The sequence below is a fragment of the Cygnus olor genome, chromosome 11 (genome assembly GCF_009769625.2).
Source record: "Cygnus olor isolate bCygOlo1 chromosome 11, bCygOlo1.pri.v2, whole genome shotgun sequence".
Lineage (NCBI taxonomy): Eukaryota > Metazoa > Chordata > Aves > Anseriformes > Anatidae > Cygnus > Cygnus olor.
In genome coordinates, this window is record NC_049179.1 from 7,133,844 (window position 1) to 7,153,797 (window position 19,954).

Consider the following 19,954-nt stretch of genomic DNA (forward strand, 5'->3'; position numbering starts at 1 on the left):
GAATTGCATCGGAAAAGGGCAGATTTCAAAGCAGTTTCCCAACTATCGCAACAATGATGAATGAATCAGCTTGTATTGAATTTGAAAATTTGTTTGGAGGACTTTGTCAGGCATAACTAGAAAGCAGCAATATTGAGATGGTTATCTGTTTTCTCTGCTACATCAGGTAGAGTCCTGTAGATGTGATGTTCTTTAGACATTGATTTTTGATGCAAGCCTGGTAAGTATCAGCCTCAATTGATGAAGGCTCTGAGTAGGGAAGATGCTTCCAGCCTAGTGTTTGATGCTCTCACAACTTCACATTTGAAAGGGCTTATGATGCCTTTGTCAACAGATAACTAACAATGAAGAAAGGTATAAATGTTGAAAGTGATGGAAATACTTTACAATTGTGTTTAAAATGTATTTTAGAAATTTAAAGCATGTGCAAATATGGAAAAGTAAATAGTGGTTTCCAGGAAACAGAGTGGCTAGCAAATTGATGGTCTGTACAGAACAGGACTCTGACATGTTACAGTAATACAAATATTTGCATTCCAGAGAAATTCTTTGTACACTGATATAACCACATTAAGGGATTAGATATGCATGCATTAGATATGCAGACATTCTGTGCACTAAACTTGCTTTTATCCTGACCTTAAATCTTAGCAGGAAATCCATGTAGTGCAGACTAGTGGTGTGTGTTATAAATAGGAGTAATTGTAGATTCTTAGCACATTACCGGAGACTTGGTCTGCATTGAGAAATGGAATGTGTGGATTAGATGTCTGATTTCACAGAATCGTCTAGGTTGGAAGAGACCTCCAAGATCACCTAGTCCAACCTCTGTCCTAACACTAACAAGACCTCCACTAAACCGTATCACTAAGGACTACATCTAAACGTCTTTTAAAGACCTCCAGGGATGGCGACTCAACCACTTCCCTGGGCAGCCCATTCCAATGCCTAACACCCCTTTCAGTAAAGAAGTTCTTCCTAATATCCAACCTAAACCTCCCCTGGCACAACTTTAGCCCATTCCCCCTTGTCCTGTCACCAGGCACGTGGGAGAATAGACCAACCCCCACCTCTCTACAGCCTCCTTTAAGGTACCTATAGAGTGCGATAAGGTCGCCCCTGAGCCTCCTCTTCTCCAGGCTGAACAATCCCAGCTCCCCCAGCCGCTCCTCGTAAGACTTGTTCTCCAGACCCCTCACCAGCCTTGTCGCCCTTCTCTGGACTCTCTTGAGCACCTCGACATCCTTGTAGTGAGGGGCCCAAAACTGAACACAGTACTCGAGGTGCGGCCTCACCAGAGCCGAGTACAGGGGGACAATCACCTCCCTAGCCCTGCTGGCCACACTGCTTCTTATACAAGCCAGGATGCTGTTGGCCTTCCTGGCCACCAGAGCACGCTGCTGGCTCATATTCAGCCAACTATCAACCAGTATTCCCAGGTCCTTCTCGGCCAGGCAGCTTTCCAACCACTCATCTCCCAGCCTGTAGCGCTGCTTGGGGTTGTTGTGCCCCAGGTGCAGGACCCGGCACTTGGCCTTGTTGAACTTCATACAGTTGGCCTCAGCCCATCGGTCCAGCCTATCCAGATCCTCCTGCAGAGCCTTCCTACCCTCGAGCAGATCGACACACGCACCTAACTTGGTGTCATCTGCAAACTTACTGAGGGTGCATTCGATCCCCTCATCCAGATCATCGATAAAGATATTAAAGAGAACTGGCCCCAGCACTGAGCCCTGGGGGACTCCACTAGTAACCGGCCTCCAACTGGATTTGACTCCATTCACCACAACTCTTTGGGCCCGGCTATCCAGCCAGTTTTTAACCCCACAAAGTGTACGCCAGTCCAAGCCACGAGCAGCCAGTTTCTTGAGGAGAATGTTGTGGGAAACGGTGTCAAAAGCCTTACTGAAGTCCACATCCACAGCCTTTCCCTCATCCACCAAGCGCGTCACTTTGTCATAGAAGGAGATCAGGTTCGTCAAGCAGGACCTACCTTTCATAAACCCATGCTGACTGGGCCTGATCGCCTGGTTGCCCTGTAAGTGTCGCGTGACGACATTCAAGATAATCTGCTCCGTGAGCTTCCCTGGCACTGAGGTCACACTAACAGGCCTATAGTTCCCTGGGTCTACCCTCTGACCCTTCTTGTAGATGGGCGTCACATTTGCTAGCCGCCAGTCGACTGGGACCTCCCCTGATAGCCAGGACTGCCAATAAATGATGGAAAGCGGCTTGGCCAGCTCCTCCGCCAGTTCCCTCAGTACCCTCGGGTGGATCCCATCCGGCCCCATCGACTTGCATACATCCAAGTGCTGTAGCAGGTCGCCAACCATTTCCTCGTGGATAGTGAGGGCCGCATCCTGTTCCCCGTCCCCTTCCACCAGCTCAGGGTACTGAGTATCCAGAGAACAACTGGTCTTGCCGCTAAAGACTGAGGCTAAGAAGGCATTGAGTACCTCAGCCTTTTCCTCATCTTTTGTAACTAAGTTTCCCCCCGCATCCAGTAAAGGATGGAGATTCTCCTTAGTCCTCCTTTTTGTGTTGATGTATTTGTAAAAACATTTTTTATCTTTAACAGCAGTAGCCAGATTGAGCTCCAGATGACCTTTGGCCTTCCTAATTTTGTCCCTGCATAGCCTCGCAACATCCTTATAGTCCTCTTGAGTAGCCCGCCCTCTTTTCCAAAGATTATAAACCCTCCTTTTTCTCCTAAAATTTGATTTGAAAAGTAGTAAACTATTGTAATGCCACCTTCAGTGCAGATGATCCGTTGGATGCTGAAATAGTTAATATAGGCTTCTCTTACTCTTACTCTGACGTGCAATAAATTTGTTGACCTCCAGTTAAAAGCTGTGTTGGCAAAGTTGGCATGTTGCTTAAAAGTCACCTTTTTTTAAAAAAAAAGTTTCACTTTTCTAACCAGCCTAGGCAAGAGAAATATGATTAACTAATTCTTATAGCAATGTATTTGCCAGCTTTTTGTTGTTTAAAAATTACAGGGATTCTTTTGTTGCTGGGGGCAGTTGAGGCATTCTGTATCATGTAAGTGTATACACATATAACTTTGTTCTCTAACTTTCTGGTCTTTCTAAATTGATATGTAAACCATCTTCAAATTTGGATATCTGTTGTGGATCAGAACTTTCTCTTTAGTTGCAGTAAGAGAGTACTCCAAGAGATCTAAAAGCGAGGATGAACAGCTGTGACTATAGTCTGCACACATGGAACATACACAGGCGATTCGTAGCAGCAAGCTTTAGGCCATCTTCTGTTTGTCCAGATCTATTTCTATGCCTGGAAGAGTGACCAGCCAATCTTGTAATCACTGACATACTTGGAAGATGTTGTTCATTGCATAGCACTGCAGGGAAAAAATGATAAATTGCAATTTATTTTGATGTTCCAACTGATTTGGTCATCTGCATGAGATGAGTATTAAGTTTGCATACTAAATTGGCTTTTGCTTGAAGTAAAAACAAACAACAGATCTGCAAACCCCTCAAAGCAGAAGGAATGCACCGTCTAAAACCAGCTCAGTAACAAAGCTCATCTCCTCAAAACAACTAAAACAGTGAGATATTTTTTTCTTCTTTTTTAAAAAAACGAACAGCACCTTTAATTTACTTTTATTTTTTCTGCAGTGATACTCTGCAGTGAATGGAGGTCACTGTGAAGGGAAATAGCCCAGAGAGTCTTTTGCTGGGTTGTTTTCTACACTAAGGTAGTTGATGAAGATACCTTAAAACCACAGAAAAGCAGTATTATTGCAAAATAGTAGTCTGTCATAGATCACTGTAGCTGTTTTATTTACGCTGACAAGCTTTTTGTCCAGTGACTAGACAATTTCAAGGTATTTAACTCTATAAACTCAGAGCTAATTTATTATGAACTTTTAAGTGTGAATTATTTGGAAGCCTGGGTTGAATTTGATTGTCTTAAGATTTTTTTTATTTTTTTTCTGCAATGCTAATTCCAACTCTCAAAGAGAAAAGGAAATTCATAACTTCCTGAGTTGCTTCCTTTTCAGCGTGTTGGCAGAAAGTACTTTAAAACTAGAAATGAATGGACTGGGGATAAGAAAGTAACTTGTTTGTTTCCTGTGTTACAGACCTGGCTACTGGAAACCTTCTTGGTCAAGCAATACTCTCTGACAGGCTTATTTTTTATGAAATGAAGTTTAATCTTGAGGTAAGGTTCAGTTTACTTTTACCTTTCTTTATGCAATATGATGTAGGATGAGAAATTACAGAAATTTAAAACCTTTATCTGCTGCCTGTACTTATTAGTATAGTATTTTCTTTAGATAATCCATATGAATACATATATCTTTTGCCGTGTTTGTGAAAAGAGAAATCAAGGTGAAAATTAAATGCAATGCATGAATATTAAAGCTCCAAGTAAACACTGTGATTAACAGCCAGGAGACTAACTTGACCATTACAGCTATTGACTATTTTTAAACAGTTTCCAGGGAGGAAACCTAGATACTGGAGGATAATATCATAAAATAAATGAGTTCTCTAAGCCTTAGGAAAAAAGGGCTGTGCCTTTCACTGGTATGAGAACAAATAGTTGAGAAGATTACTTTGTTCCATCTTAATACATGTAAGAAAAGTGGCAGAAAGAACAAAGGAAAGTCATTACTAGACTAAACAGTTATATTATTTCTATACCGTAATGTTTTGATAAGTGAATGTCATTTTGAAAGTGGTAAGACTGGCTTTGGACAAAATGTTGATAAATCCTGCTCTAGATTCTTAATTTGTCGGAGTTATTTTGACCTTGTACACATTACTGTTATAAGTGTGTCTCTGGCTCTGACTTCTCATCTGGAAATAGTGCTTGTAATACTAAAAGGTTGCTAATGGATTTTTGTCCTGTTACTCTCCAAAATCTTTGAAAAATGTCTTTAGTGAGCTTGAAAACAGCCTATAATTAAATCAGCATGTCTGAGGACAAGATTAAATGATGTAAAATTGTTAACGAATAAATAGTTACTTACTTAATTATAGTTGCAAGTCTTAAGGCTCAATGGTTAGCAACTCTTTAATTCGTATTGTTTTATAGGTAGAGCTAAGTATAGGGAATTCTTACAATCAAGCGTAACAGAAAGAACCTTGTAACTAGTGTAATTTTATGAATTAAAATTGTATTAGGTCCTCTTTTGCAATGCCACCATTTCCTTACTTTAGTGATACTTGTATCAAATCACTGTTATCAAGTGTGATATCAAATAGTATAGCTGAAGATGTTAATTAGGTTTTGATTTGAGAAATTCATTCTTAAAAAGTATCATATATCAGTCAAGCTAATTGTGTCTGGCTGTGCAACTGATTGAACTGCATTGGTAACTCCTTACATATCAGACATAACAGATGCTATTGGGAATATTCCTGGATGCCTAGCTGTGAAAGGAGATTTCCCCAAGGAAATTTTTTCAGTTCATTCATGTTGACCTGTTTCTTGAATGTATTGCTCAGTCTGCAATCATTTCCCTCTTCTGTCAGCAATATGTCAGTGCTTCTGGCTGTTCCAAATGTGAGCAAAAATGTAAGCAAATGGTGGGAGAACAAACTGTGCTTAAATTCACTGACCTCTTCACATGGGATCTTGGTTCACTGATGGCAGTAAGACCTGCTTTAGTATCTGAAGTTAACTTAAGATCTTTCTGAAAAAGCTTCATACTGAACTAGTCATGGAAAACGTAAATCTGAATCTAAAGCTTGTCTAGGCTGTCTCTTTCAGTATATGGAGATTAATGAAGAGTGCATGTGGGGACTGGAAATTGAACTGGAGTGATTGTGTACAATTATGAGCTAAAATAATACTCAATAATAGGAGAAAGTAACCACTAGTGGAATCACTGCCAGAGAAGAATATGAATAGTAAGGAATGCTTCAAGTTCTTCTTGGCATGCATATGCTGGATGTAAGGCAAACGGAAGCTGATCTCTGAAAGTTTTCCTGGGTACGTTTAATGTTGTGGTTGTTTTGCAGAAATCTAACTCAATATAATGCTTTTTGAGAGTTAATGGGAATGTGGCTCCTTGGAATTTACTAATACAAAAGTGTCCAAGGAAGCTGATATTTCCTGCCATGATTCAGAGTTTTTTCTGTATCAAACCGTTCAAGATACTAAGATGAGAAGTTTGATGTTAGAGAAAATTTGCTATTGTATGGCTTTGAGAGGGTGATTTGCTTATCAATAATGTATGAATTTAAAAAAGCTACGTATTCTATTGCACTTGAATAAATTGGTTAGCAGTTCTCCAGAAATAAAATCTTAACCTTTCTTAATTTCATTAAAAGCTTTATCATTTTGTAAAATAGCAGAGGCAGACATGTTTGCATCAGATGGTGAACAAGGTAAATAGTATTTGGTGTGGTGATAGTTGAATAGTGTTTTTTAAAAGCAACACTGTACCTTGATGCATGCAACAATTGTGAACTTAATTCAAATATAAATATTGGGTCAGCATGTAACTTTGGTTGGAGCTGTTAGTCTTACCGGGCAAGCAGATCAGAAATAGGTCTTGCGCTGCAAGAATTCTTGAGTGTTGCTCCCTCCATTCTGAGTTTTCTTTGTGGATTTTTTGTTGTGTGTATAAATTAGTCACCCCTCTTTTTTATTTTATTGTGCAATAACCGTAGTCTTTGTAAACAGTGTTATTGTTAATGGTGAACTGGTTTTAAGTCCCAGTTCTCAATCATTGGATTGGTAAAGGGATTTTCAAATACTGGATGTGTGTTGAATGTTCCAAGTTTTTAATTTGCTTTTCTTCCGTTCTCTTGACAAAATTCTCAAAGAAGGTTTTATGGACTTTCAGAGAGCAAGCACCAGCTGATAGGCACAATTTTAGTGCTGGTTACACATGGACAAAAGATGCAAATGTTCAAAAGGCTGTTGGATGATTGCTTCATAACTTGCTATCAAGTCATTTTGTTGTGCTTTTTTTTTTCCATTAAGGGTGGAGTCAGAGAAGAAGGTATTTTCAGACTGTGTATTTGGAATCATTGGTGAACGTGAAATTTGCGAAATCTTGTTGTCCTACTTCCTGCAGCCTGCCTTGGCAGGCTCTTTTTTAATGGACAGTTTTTGTAGTTGGAAACCCTACAGGGGAATAAGTCAGAGCGTGTCCCCAATTTGGAGCTTAGCTGCTTGATTTGCAGGTATACTTCAAATATTCTGACTATCCCCATTTTATATATTCCCTTGCTTCCCAATTAAGAAAACATTGAAGGAAGATGTTTTTCATCTTAGAAAAGCAGGTCTGCCTGGTAAGTGTCTCTGAGGTGGCCAAACTGGTAGTTGTTGAAGGTCGATACCAGCTGAAACAAGCGGAAGCCCAAGCTAGAGTCATACGTGCTTTGGTAGGAAATGATACCTGTAGTTGTAAATTGGATCTCAGGTTCATTTCCCATTTGTTGCTGGATATAATCAATAGAAGCAGTAACAATAACAGATTATTTTTCCCACTTGCACTTGGAAAATAACCTCATTGCTTTTTTTATGCAGTAATGTTTTTATTGCCCTCTGATATTTTTGTGTACATTGCAAAGGGTGGTGGCTTAAGTCTTCTTGGAGGCTGAATCTAGTATCTAAAATATAGTGAACTTCCTTGCTGACATGCTTTTTCCTTGAATGCTTTTGTCCATGAGTTGAGGTGAGGGAGGTCTTGGTAGGGCACTTTATTCTGGATTAAGAAACAGTTTTCTGGAGGGATGGTTTCTGTAGAGAATGTACTTGGTAATCCTCTTCTGGATAGTGAACTTAAAATTACAGTGGTAGCATGAGTTCAACACATCTTTTCTTATGAATTCATACTTCTGTCGCAAATACTAGCCCAATATTTTTTCAGTTGTATGTGCAAGTGTGTGTTCCATATACATCTGCTCATATATACTTAGGTATGTAGGTGCAGAGTACATGTTCTTCCACACTTAGGGCATATGTAGTATTTTCCTCATCTGTGTGAGTAACCCATTTTAAGATGTGAGCAGATGGCTATGAGCCATAAGATTAATCCAGTGTTTTAGGTGCATTTTGAAATAGGCTCTGCTAAGAAAAATAATAAAACATGTGAATTGGGGCTCAACCAACTGAAGTCTGCTGATTTGACTATGAGGTTTTAAGTAAGATCATCACCAGCGTCTCTTAATGAGCATATTTGCTCATAAAGGTTTGCACAGGTTTGACCTGAGATTAGCACACAGTTGGCAATGTACTAGACTAATTATCTTATAATTGACTTGCAATGTGTGTGCATCCTGTTAAGCCCTATAAAAGTCCAGCAGCATTTTATGATCTTATCCTTTTTATCTCTATAGTAGTAGCTGCTTTGCGCTTTTATCCTGGTATCTTCAGAGACTGAGGCTTTTCTCAAGCTTAAATCAGTTTCAGGAATTGTCATGGGGATTATACCATTCTATAATGTCCTCCCCTCCTTATCCAGTAGTTGTGAGCATTTACTGTGGGGGAATGGAAATAGTCTTAAAGCTTAAAATACATGAACATTGTGGTGTTTGCTTGAACCAATGGCTGATGAATGTTAGCTTTTTCATGTCTCAGTTTTTCTGCTGTCGTATTTCATGGCTGTTTTGTTATGATGCTACTCCATTAGATAGAGAGAGAGAGAACTGGCTTTGAGGGATCATTTTTCCTAGATTTTCAGGTTACTTCCCTCATAGAGTGAAGTAGTCAGATCTTGATCAGTCTTAACAACTTTCATCTTCAGCATGCATCTATTGTCTTTTCATGTGTAACACTTCTGTGAATGTATTTGAATCCTTCCAAATGAGTTAGAGCTGAAATGTGAGAGGGCTGTGATGAAGGCTTGCTGGAGTAACACATGGCTGGGTAGAGCTCCCAACTCTACCAGTGTGAACCCAGCTGGCATACAGAAATTCTGAACACCTCAGAAATGTTGACTTGATAGGTGCAAGAACACTATCCTTGCTTAGCTTTTCTGCTTTGATCAGCGTTGGTGTTTCTGATAGCAGCTGAGCCTTCTGTTTGCTATTACTTTATCTTTCCTTTACTGTTACTCTTTCTGGTACTCTACATTTCTTACCTGGAGTTCTTCTTGTTAGTCATTTGTTGTTTTTCTCATGTTGAAAAAGTAGTGTTTTTTTTTTTTTTAATTTATATTGTTATAAAAACACAGGAGCCTGTTGGGTCTACCAGAAACCTTGATGTTAAAAAAAAAATAAAAAATTATTACAAGGAACATTAAACTTTTGTGATGGCATGAAATGGTTAAGTGTCAAGACACTGTTTTTCCTTCCTTTCTCCTTCCTCCCTATTCAGTTGCTGCTCTCAGTAACTTAAAGGAGCTTGCACTAAGCTTCTTCAAGGTTGCTGCAATAGCATTTGAAAATCCTTTGGTATTCTAGATATTGGAAACTATGGTTGGTAAGTGTATTCACAATAAATTTTAAGCAGGTGATGGAGGTTGGAAGAGCATGAGCATCTTATTTTATTAGCTATTGAAGTATGTTGGGAGGAGGTGGCATGATCTGCTGTTTTTTAATTTGACATGTTTTATGAAGGCATCGTTTGACTCGTAGGTAGTGTGTAAATTGTTGTATACACTCATCTAGCATTTATTTGGATATAATGGAAGTATCACAGTTCTGTGGGACTACCTTTGTAGTGAGGGATATATGTTGGATTATTATTGCTGTCCTCACCATTTTATTTATTTATTAATCTTTTTTTCTGTAAACTTTATCTCCGTGACACAAACATTGATAAAGAAGGACAAGTTATACAGAAATGATGGTAATCTCATAATGATTCCAAATTGTGTTTGCTCATGAGGAAAAATTGTCGGGGTATTGTTACAGTAGGTGGGATCAAGAACAGAGCACTTAAGAGGTAGAAACATAACTGAATTAAGAGAGTAGATTCAAGTAGTGATAGGCTAAGCATTGAATTTTCCACTAAATATTATAAGGCAAAAAAAAAAAAAAAAAGAGTATTCTAAAGACCCACTTGGTGATATTAGCAATGTAATGTCAATATACTGCCTAAAGAAAACGATTCCTTTTTTTCCATTTGAATGGGCAGAATATATTGCGGTGTAAAATGCGTAACATGTTCTATACTGTGTCTATATGCCACTTGAAAAAGAATAAGGAAATGCTGAGTAATACTTAGACCACAGTAGATGAACCCAGTAAGTCATATCCTAGCTGTGTCACTTAATGACTAAATTAACAGCTCTGTCAAGTGGTTTATCACATCCTACACTGGGGTCACTGCCAAGAAGTGGCAGACATAGCCAGAACTTTGGGTAGCTGCTTTGAATTAATGAAGCAGTGCTTTAAAGCAAGTGTGCTCTTAAAGGTTGTAAACCCGGGCATAAAAATATTTAAAAAAAAAAAAATTGTCCTTCAAAATATGATATCATTTCACTGTTTGAAAACGGAGTGAATATGCGGAAATCTGCAAGCCTGGATTAAACAGCCCAGTTGGTAGTTAGACCTATTATCGTTGCCGGTGTGATTTCGAATCTGGATGAAATGCTGAAAATAATCTGCTGCTTTGGAAAAATCAGTCTCATATTGGCTTAACTCTTCCACAGAAAAACTATTTTTATCTTCATTTATTGTCTCTATGCTATTTAATTTACATGCATGCTCTTAAATTACCAGAAATATATATTCAAAACTGTTTAACTGTCTATCTGACTGTAAGCAACTTTCTGCTCTTTTGATGAATATAGATCAACCTTTCAAGCAGTTACGTTTTTCTTAAATAAATAAAATACATCTGTATCTCAAGTATTGTGTAAATTTTGCTCTTGACGCCTGTGAAGATGTTTATTGCTATCCTCCCAAGGGACCCTCTTAAAAGGGCTTATCTCTACAATGGAAGCACTTGATTTAGAGGGGAACCTAGCAAAAGAATGTTGCTTCACCTCTTCTGGCTTCAACAGAAACTCATATTCCCTGTTTTCAACTTTGTTCTGTGGTGTTCTTGCCAAAAAGGAGCAAGCACCTGGAAGGCCTCTTCAAAGCGTTGAGTTGTTGACTGCTGTGTCAGAGGCTTTTACTCCTGAGGCTAATGACTTCCACGTTATAACTAGTTTCAGTCGAGCTCTTTGCTTCTGTTACCCAAAAGCTGCCTTGGTTCTGTTCAGAACAGTGATATTCCCATATCATTGTAATTCATATTTCATCTTGAAGGTACATTCATGCGAGTTAGCAAATATGCCTTTTGACTTGGCAAGCAAACTAGTTGAATTGCTAATAAACTGACTGTCCTATAAACAAATCTTAGAGTCGAATATTTTGGTTTCTTACATAATTTTGCTTGAAGGTGCTTGCTTGCTGGATACGGAATAAAATAGATGATGTTCCTGTATGACTGTGTGAACCGCAAATGGCATGATTGATGCTTATTAATGATTCCAAAGGTGGTCCTAGTTCACCTTCATTTTACTGGTTTTCAAATGGCTTATTTTTAAGACTTGGTTTTGGACACTAGATGAAATCTTTAAAAAAAAAAAAAAAAAAAAATCTCAGCAAAAATTCACTGCATATAAGCGTAAGCTTTTTTTTTATTATTATTTTATCAGAATGTGTGGTATGTATATATAGGCCTTGTGGCTGAGTAGGGCTTTTCTTAGGGCACGGTATGTTTAAGGTCTTGCATTTAACTGTCAATGCACGTTTTACACACAGGATAAAGAATGTTCTTCGGAATAGTGTTAAGTGTCTTGTATTGTAAGTGATGGAAGGCTTATAGTTCTTGTTTGCTTGTTCACGCTTAAACAGTTCTGACCAGCCACCCCAGACAGCATGTAGTACTTGAGACTGTGTTTTCTTTTGGACACCCCTAAGCTGATACCTTTGTACTCAGAGACCAGAAGTTAATACTTGAAATGGGCGGTTGGTTTACTGCTGTTGCCTTCACCTTTAAGCTTCTTTGATCAAAACAGAGTGTTTTTTTTTGCTTTTGTTTTGTTGTTGTTGTTGTTCTGTTTCTGGCTGCCAGAAGAGTGCATGCTGCTCCCTTCTAAATTTGTTGATGAAACACAACTTCTAGTTCAGCATTCATGTGTGTGATATTTGGACATCAGTGATAATTCTCCCTGAAGCACCTCTCTACGTTGTTCTCAGGGGAATGGCAAAGCAACTGGTCAGTGATGGCATCTTCAGTGTCTTGTCCATCAAGGAGTTCGATGAAGGCCTTGCTGTGCCATATGACCATGTTTCAGGCATGCAACCCACAGGTTACAAACAGCTGTGGAGAATCAGCCTAGTGTTCTAAGAAAAAATATAAATAGCACCCCTTAAGCACTTTTGAGAGCAGCCTGGTACAAATGAGTTACAAACAGACAGCAATGGAGCAGTATAGAGAAGGTGGACTTCTTTGGAAAGTGTGAGCTTTTACAGGATAATTACATAAGGTGGCAACAGCGAACGACTGGTTTAAGTGCCACTGTGAGTTTGTAGTAAAACATATTTTGTTGATCTTAATGCCTGCACAGTTGCCTGCCTGCCGTGTGGTGCCGTCGTTACTGATTGTGAAAGATGACACTTCAATTTGTATTCATAATTTGGGAAATAAGAAGTGTAACTAGAAGGACAACTGAGTTTGTGTTTTTGATTACCTTTTGCTTAAGAAGGTTTTAGCAGGTAGCAGTCCACTGAAGAAGTGCTTGGTATGTTGCAGGAGAATTAGATGTTCAACTGTTGTGACTAGTAGAAAATATAGCATGTGCTGTATTGCTGGTGCCATAGGCCAGCAGTAGGGTGGTGGGTACTGCGATGAATAGAGAACTTCTGACCCACTGGGTTGTCTTACTAAGTTAGTGTAATATAAAAATACGTAGCTTTGCCTTATACTATCATGTGTACATGTAGGCTTTTAGACTTTGATACTCCCATAATCTAGATTTGTATTTTCTCAAGCCTAAATGAACAAGTTAAGGAACATCTCTGGGGAGACAGACCTCTGCTAAATCATAGCAGAGCATTGTTTTTCACCAATAGCACTGGCAGTGGCAACTTTGACGTGTCAAATATGGATTATGTCCATAATCAGTGTTAGCTGTTCCATGTTTGCCTGGTTTAAAAATGCAGATGTTTTGGCTTGTTTTACTTCAAGCGTTCTATTGGCAAGGATGTGAAATGGAAGCAAAGTCATGTTCATTTCATCATAGCATTAAGCTGAGATAGTTTAAAAAAAAAAGTCTGCATTCTCTGTTTGCTTAGCAATGTAGCTCAAAATATATAAACCATGTCCTTGCCTCATCAGCAGTCAGACACCCCAAGCATTGGGTAGGAATGGTAGAAATTAAGCCAGGTAAGTATGTGAATGCTCAAGAAGATCAGTGTTTGCTAAATGATCACCCCTGTAAATCTCACTTCTTGTGTCTCTCGTAAGCTATGCTTCTGCTGTTTTGTTGTATGCTTTTAGCTTGATGATAGTTAATTTTTGCTTGAATTACAGGATGCAAACTCCTGTTCTTGTTAATATTCAGAAGCACAGCCTTTTATCTTGGGTTATACGTCTCTTGAGAGTCCTTGTAAAATGCTTCTTGAGATAATTATGTTTCCCCCTCTCTCTCTTTGCACAGCAGCTGATGAGGTAGTTTTCGTGTCAGTGCAACCTTCCCAGTCTAGCAGAGCTGGGCTCTGTTACCATTTAGCTTTTCAGGGAATGTGCTGTGAAATTTCTGTATTTGTCATGTGACACCAGGAGGGAAAGCAATTTTAAATGAATTGCCAGTGGAAGTAAAAGGTGAGTATGCTTTGACACTCAGCTTTCTTGTTATTACTTTGGAGACATTTCTCAAGGAGTGTTAACAAACATTTGCTTGACTTACTATCTTGTGACTTGTCCATCATTAACTTTGTACTTTTCTGGCTTATTTTGTATCAAACAAGTAAATCAATAGAAAAGCATTTTACAAACTTACTTCAGGGAAAATAGAATGTTCAGATCTGCAGATACTTACATTTTTTTCAGTATAGAAAATGTATTTGATGTTCAAACTTTCACTGAAAAAAAATTCAAGAGATGAAGGGATGTTTACTGTGTGTATGCATGCATATGTGTGTATATATATAATATAAATATATTTTTCCGTAGGGAATTTCAGAAAAAATCTAATGGGAAAAAATGTAAAAGAAAAATAGATTACTTGTTCACGGAGTATGTATCTGCATCTAAACCCAGACCTATTGTAGCTTAACAGTACCAGCATCCTAGTTCTAGCTGTTGTTGTGTGAATGCATGTCTATGCAAGGGGCTTTGAGGAAGGATAAAATAATATCTGCTGAAAGTTGAAGTAAGGCTTTGCAAACGGAAGTCTGCTGCAAGTTTTATCCTCCCAGGTTAGTGACTGCCAGCTATGGTGACATGCTGGTCTCTCGGTGACCCAAATGGGACAGTGATCATCCCTTTACCACATGGTGCTTCTCTTCCTCTACTGAAGATCACTACTGTCTTGGATGATCTGGCATATCATTTATATAATCACTCCATAACCCAGTTCTGTGAAAACTAAGGAGAAGATTCTCTTCAAAACATGATGACCAACACATGAAAAAGTGTCAGAACTGGGTGAACATGGTTGTGCAGACAAATGTTGGCAGTTCTGAGAGAGGCTGTTAATGTCTGCAGCTGGAAGGTAGCTGGCTATTGTAGTGGTTATACCAGTGCTGGACTGTGGCTGGAATGGCAGGCGTCCCCACAGCCTGATGTTACTTCACCCCAGAGAAACTTAATATTGTCTCACTCTTAGCTCATACTTTTCAGTATTATCTTTTCTAGTATGTTGGAAATATTTTTTCTTATTGTCATGATCTATCCAAGGTATCTCTGTGGGTGCATAGGCACTTGCTCATCTTTGTTCAACCACTGGTTATACTCTTGTTTTGTTGGGATTTCCCAGAACATGGGTACATACCTGTCAGTACTGGGTTCTCTCAGTGATGATTCCCTTGTTTAAGGACTTCAAGCTGCTGCTCTCTTTCCCATGCTGTCTGGACTGTAACTTATTATTTCAATCTCCAGCCTTGCAAGCACGGATCAGTTACAGTCTGATTTAGAAATTGCCTACTCCAGTGCTTACAGGGCATTAGATTTAGTACGAGGTGAAACATTGCTTCCAAAATCCTTTTGATTTCCAGGAATCCTTTGATTTTTGATCACCTGCTCCAGAGAGTAAGTGATATTGGGGAGGAGAAACAAAGTGTCTGTTAGTTGCACAGAAAAATATTTGAAGTGGTGTGAATCAGTGTATAGAAGCTAAAGGGAACATGGAAGGATTTTTTCCATTGTTTTTCTCTGTGGTGTCAGCCCTTTTTCTTAACCACGTTCATTTTTCTTTTGAGGAAAAACAGCTCTCTTATTTTGGCTGTTACCCAGGAGATGGAAACTGCCTGTCCGAGTTACTGCTGAAAGCCAGGTGGGGAGGTTTAGCTTGAGGCTAGTCTGAAGTAGACACATGAATACCCACTTCTGATTTTTGAGAACACAGTGCTGAAGGAAGCTGATAACTAACTCATGGGCTCTTTTAGTAAGCTCTTTTTGGAATAAAGTATATTTTGGCATCTCTGAAAACGGGAGCATTGAGTTTAAGGGAGATTAGACCATTGCATATTTAGGTCCTTCCTTCTTTAAGGAGTAGTATTTGAACCTAGAGGGAAAAAAAAATAACAAGAAGGCATTGGGAGGCCATGGTAACAGGTTCATAACTTGTAAAATTGTATTAAAGACTACAGGGATTAATTTACCATGTCTGTGTATGTAGAGCAGGGGGGGGAAAAAGGTTCTTTTGCAGCATGGAAGACCTAGGTTGAAAACTTGCAAGGTGAGGTGGTGGTAAAATGTAAAAACTAGTAAAAATAACAGTTGAGTAGCTTCCCTGTGGATGTTGTGGACTCCATTTCAACAGAGCTTTGTAAGAACAGATAAAATAAGCACCTGCCAGGGACACCATAGGGATGCACCATTTTTCAGTAAAAGGGACTAAACTAGACTGCCTCTGGAGGTTCCTTTGGACACGTGCTTTTATGGTGGTTCTTCTAATGCACAATCACAAAGTGAAAATATTATCAAGCTAGGAAACAATGTAATGCATTTTGAAGGGGCTTTTTGGTGTAAATATGAAGCGATGGGTCATCACCTTGTTTTTAAACTTATCAAGTATGTGATGAGATCATACTGGTGAAGCTGTTTCCAAGTTCTGACTTACTGCGTTCTGTATCTTACTGGTGAGATCCTGCCCAAAAGCTGTGTTTTGCTAATTTTATACTAACCTAACAAAAGAAGTAGTACAAACTGCAAAATCACAAGTTTAGCAGAATATCTTTTATCATAGATATTTACCTTTCCTATTGAAGTTTCATAGCCTAGCTTCACCATTTGGCTTTTCTCTGTCCCCTTTTGTCCATTCATAGAGGGAGATTAGGCACTGCACTGAATTTAAATGTTTCCTCATAGTGTGCCCTTTTAAAAATCCATTTTTGAGTGATCAATATGAAAGGGTTAATTAAACTTTTAAAACTTATCTGTTGGAAGTAAATGTGTCTATTTTCATACCATTACTTTGTGACCCTTCACCTTAAAAGAAAATTTTGTTTTCTGACATGATATCAAGATTCAGAATTAAGAAGCATAATAATACATCATCATAACTTACACAAGGCCCCACTGACTACTGTCAGTGCTGATAATAAAGGATTTGTATGTATGTCAGGAAACTTTCAACCTAAGTGCTAATTTATGACTATTAAGTCATTGGTCTAGTATTTCTTACCAGGAAACAATGAATCACTTCATTAGACATGGTGATGTTTCACTTCTTTAACCTTAAAAGAAGGTGGTTAGATGGATCTTGGAGAAGGTGGTGCCATGTGCCTGTGCAACTGTATTATATTCATTTAGCTATAATGTTTGAGTGTACAGATTCGGTTGAATATATATGTTAGCAGAAGAGAGGAGACATCTTTACATGTTTCTACTCTTTTTTTTAAAGATGATTGTTGAATGCATTTATATTTTTTTTCTGAATATTTCCCTTCAACCAAAGGCATTCATACCAAAAGCTAGACTGTATCTCGTTCATGGAGAAGTTGAAAAATCCAGGAAAAGGTCAACATCCATGTTACTTTCTAATGGACAAGACAGCTCAAGTTTTAAGATGATACTTGTAGGTCCCTTCCAACTCGGGATATTCTGTTTAATGTGAGTGGCTTGCAAGCCTCACCTTTGGTTCAATAAAAAAGCAAAGAGGAGAGGAAGGCTTTTTCTGGAAAATGTTTTCTAGAACTTGTACTCACTGGTGTCACTTTCTCTCTTAATCTTTTTAAGAGGAGTAGCAATTAGGAGAGAGTGAGAGTCCAGAGGATTGCATTTAATGTCCCTGCCCTAACACATTCTCCAGACGGAGAAGGGAGCAGGAATTGTGGCTCACCGTACTGCACCAGAACCAACAGCCAGGTTTTAAAGGTGGCCTGTGAGTTAGGGTTGCTTTCTGAGCAACTTGCTCAGGCTGTTTTTCAAGCTGATGTGTCTATTTTCCAGCTGTTAATGTGCCAGTTGTTTTTAACAGTGCATGTACATACACATGAACACAATTCTGCCAGGGACCCTTCTGGTGAAAACTGCTCCAACCTGCGGTTTCTTAGGATATTTTTTTTTTTTTGTGATGCTCTGGGGTTTGCTTATTTATGAATGATTAAGTACTAAGCTAATCCTGACTTTGGTGATTCTCTGTGGAAATACTGCAGAGTTTTCTTTTTCCTTCTGCATTTATTTTGACCTGCTGCTGTACTGAATGATTACTTCTGAAAGTAAGGACCTTTTGGATAAGAATAAAAAACGAGTGTTTGGTAGTAGGTCGGGTCAATAAATGTATATCTTTCCCTAGAATGGTTCAAATCCAGATTTTTATCAGGCACTCGTAGATTCAGAAAGTATTGAGGTATATACATCAATGTTTCCTGTATATTTTTCCTCTCACTGACCTCTTTTCCATTGTCAGTCTGAAAATCTGGCACTGTCTAGCATTTTATACTGGTGGTAGTAAGTGGTTCTGGAAGTAATAAAAAACAACAACAAAAAAAAAAACACAAAGTAGAATGATTTAGTTTGCTGAGAGGCAGCTGGGTGGGCTGCCCCAGTAATATGTGGGAGTGTGACATTTTAGAGCTAGAGTTACTCCTAAATGGCATCAGTAGAGAGATGATTTGTCTGTGCCTTGGAGAAGGGTGCAGTCATAAAGCTCGGTGCTTTGGTGTTGTGTTTTCTTAACACTCTTGAGATATAAATGGTGGTTCCTTCCTATTGCTTCAAGTGAGTTTGCCAAATTGAGTATCTGGGCTGTAAAAAGATGCACAACTGGCCTTTAAATTTTTAGCTAGTGGAATGTGTCCTCAAATTATCAGCAGCAGCTAATTTGAGTCCTTAGAATCTCACACCCTCCTATTTAAAAACATGCACATGCATTTATGCAGAAAGCATTTTAAGATTTTGTTGATTCTGCATTTATGCAGAAAGGATTTCAGTTCTGAAGAATTTTTGAAGATCCCTAAGGAAAGTCCAGTGATGGAGGTGTGATTTGGAATGTCAGGACAGTGAGGAAGGACACTTGAGACAAACCCCAGACAATTTACAAAATGAAGCAAAAATCATTTGTATCTTCGTGTTTTTGTAGACAAATGTTGTCAAATTCAACAACATTTCTGAAATAGAACTGGAATGAAAAATAACTTGTTCTTGGAGCTCTGGGTAGGTGCATAACAGGATAGAAAAAAATCTAGTAGATTTATGCAGACTTGAAAAGAACACACAGTATTGCATACTTCAGAATCTGATTTGTTTAATGTAGTTTTTCTAAGCAGTTTATTACCAGCTAATCTAAATGTTCTAACAAAAAGGGATGGTGAGAGTCATGTTCATCATTAGGGGAACGAGTTAATTTCCTCATCTGAAAATATGTAGCCTTTGTCTTTGGAAAGCAACCTACTCCTTCCTGTACCCACTGATTCCCATGTGTGAGGATCTAAAAAGGAGGAGGAAAAAATAACCATTTTGATTTGAGTTTGGCATATTGAAAATTTGGCCTCTAATTTGTATTTGTTATTAAATCTGTCATATCGAAGAGTGAAATATGGATTTAGTGGAAATTATGCAGTTGCTTTTCTGTTAATACTAAATACTTACTGTTGGTGATATACCCAGTAAGTGTATTGTTTTCCTATGCAGCATCTTGTCTTATCTCAGACAAAATATTAACCTTTAGGAATGTGTACACACCTCTTCTGAAAATGAATTTCCAGTATGCCAAGAATAATATCTGTTTGGGGACGGTTTCTAGCTTGAGGATGCTAGTGGGACTGTATATAGAGCTATTGAAAATGTATCATTCTTTTAAAGTCATTCAATTTTTTTCAATGAACAGTTTGAGCATATGAAAGAGTTAAGTGGAAAATTCTGAGCAATGATGTATCACTTTTTTCAGACAATTCAGTAGAAACTTGCAAGATTTTGAACACCATGGTAGCACTTTCCTTGAAGATCTGTGTTCGCCAATGCAATGTAGTGAAGACGATGCAGTTTGAACCATCCACTGCAGTGTATGATGCCTGCAGAGTTATTCGTGAACGAGTTCCAGAGGCTCAAATGGGACAAGGTGAGTTTCTGTATTTATCCTTAGTCGATTCACTGGCTGAATTGAAAATAAACAGACCCACGCTGTTTTTACTGTCTGTTGTGTTCCTTCATTTATCTTTATGGTTGTAGGGCTTGTGTTTTAATTTAAAGAAGACTCTGGAGTAAAAGACACAGAGTTGAAACAGATTTTTAAGTTGCTGAAGTTAGCTGAATTCTTTCTTCTTGTGGTGAGACAGATTTTTTCTACAATGGGAACATTTTTTGTTGAAACTCTCACTTTCTTTGTAAACTGCTTGTTTGGCTGAAGGATCGTTTTCCC

At 38.5% G+C, this 19,954-nt stretch overlaps 1 protein-coding gene across 1 annotated transcript in view; it reads left to right on the forward strand.

The window, feature by feature from the left end:
- TLN2 (talin 2) overlaps positions 1-19,954 on the forward strand; it is a 178,082-nt gene that overhangs the window by 50,264 nt on the left and 107,864 nt on the right. The window contains exons 3-4 of the mRNA XM_040569529.1: positions 4,109-4,188; positions 19,484-19,654. Of these exons, the coding sequence (XP_040425463.1) occupies positions 19,519-19,654 (136 nt within the window). The 5' untranslated portion in view covers positions 4,109-4,188; positions 19,484-19,518. The remainder of the gene's footprint in view (positions 1-4,108; positions 4,189-19,483; positions 19,655-19,954) is intronic.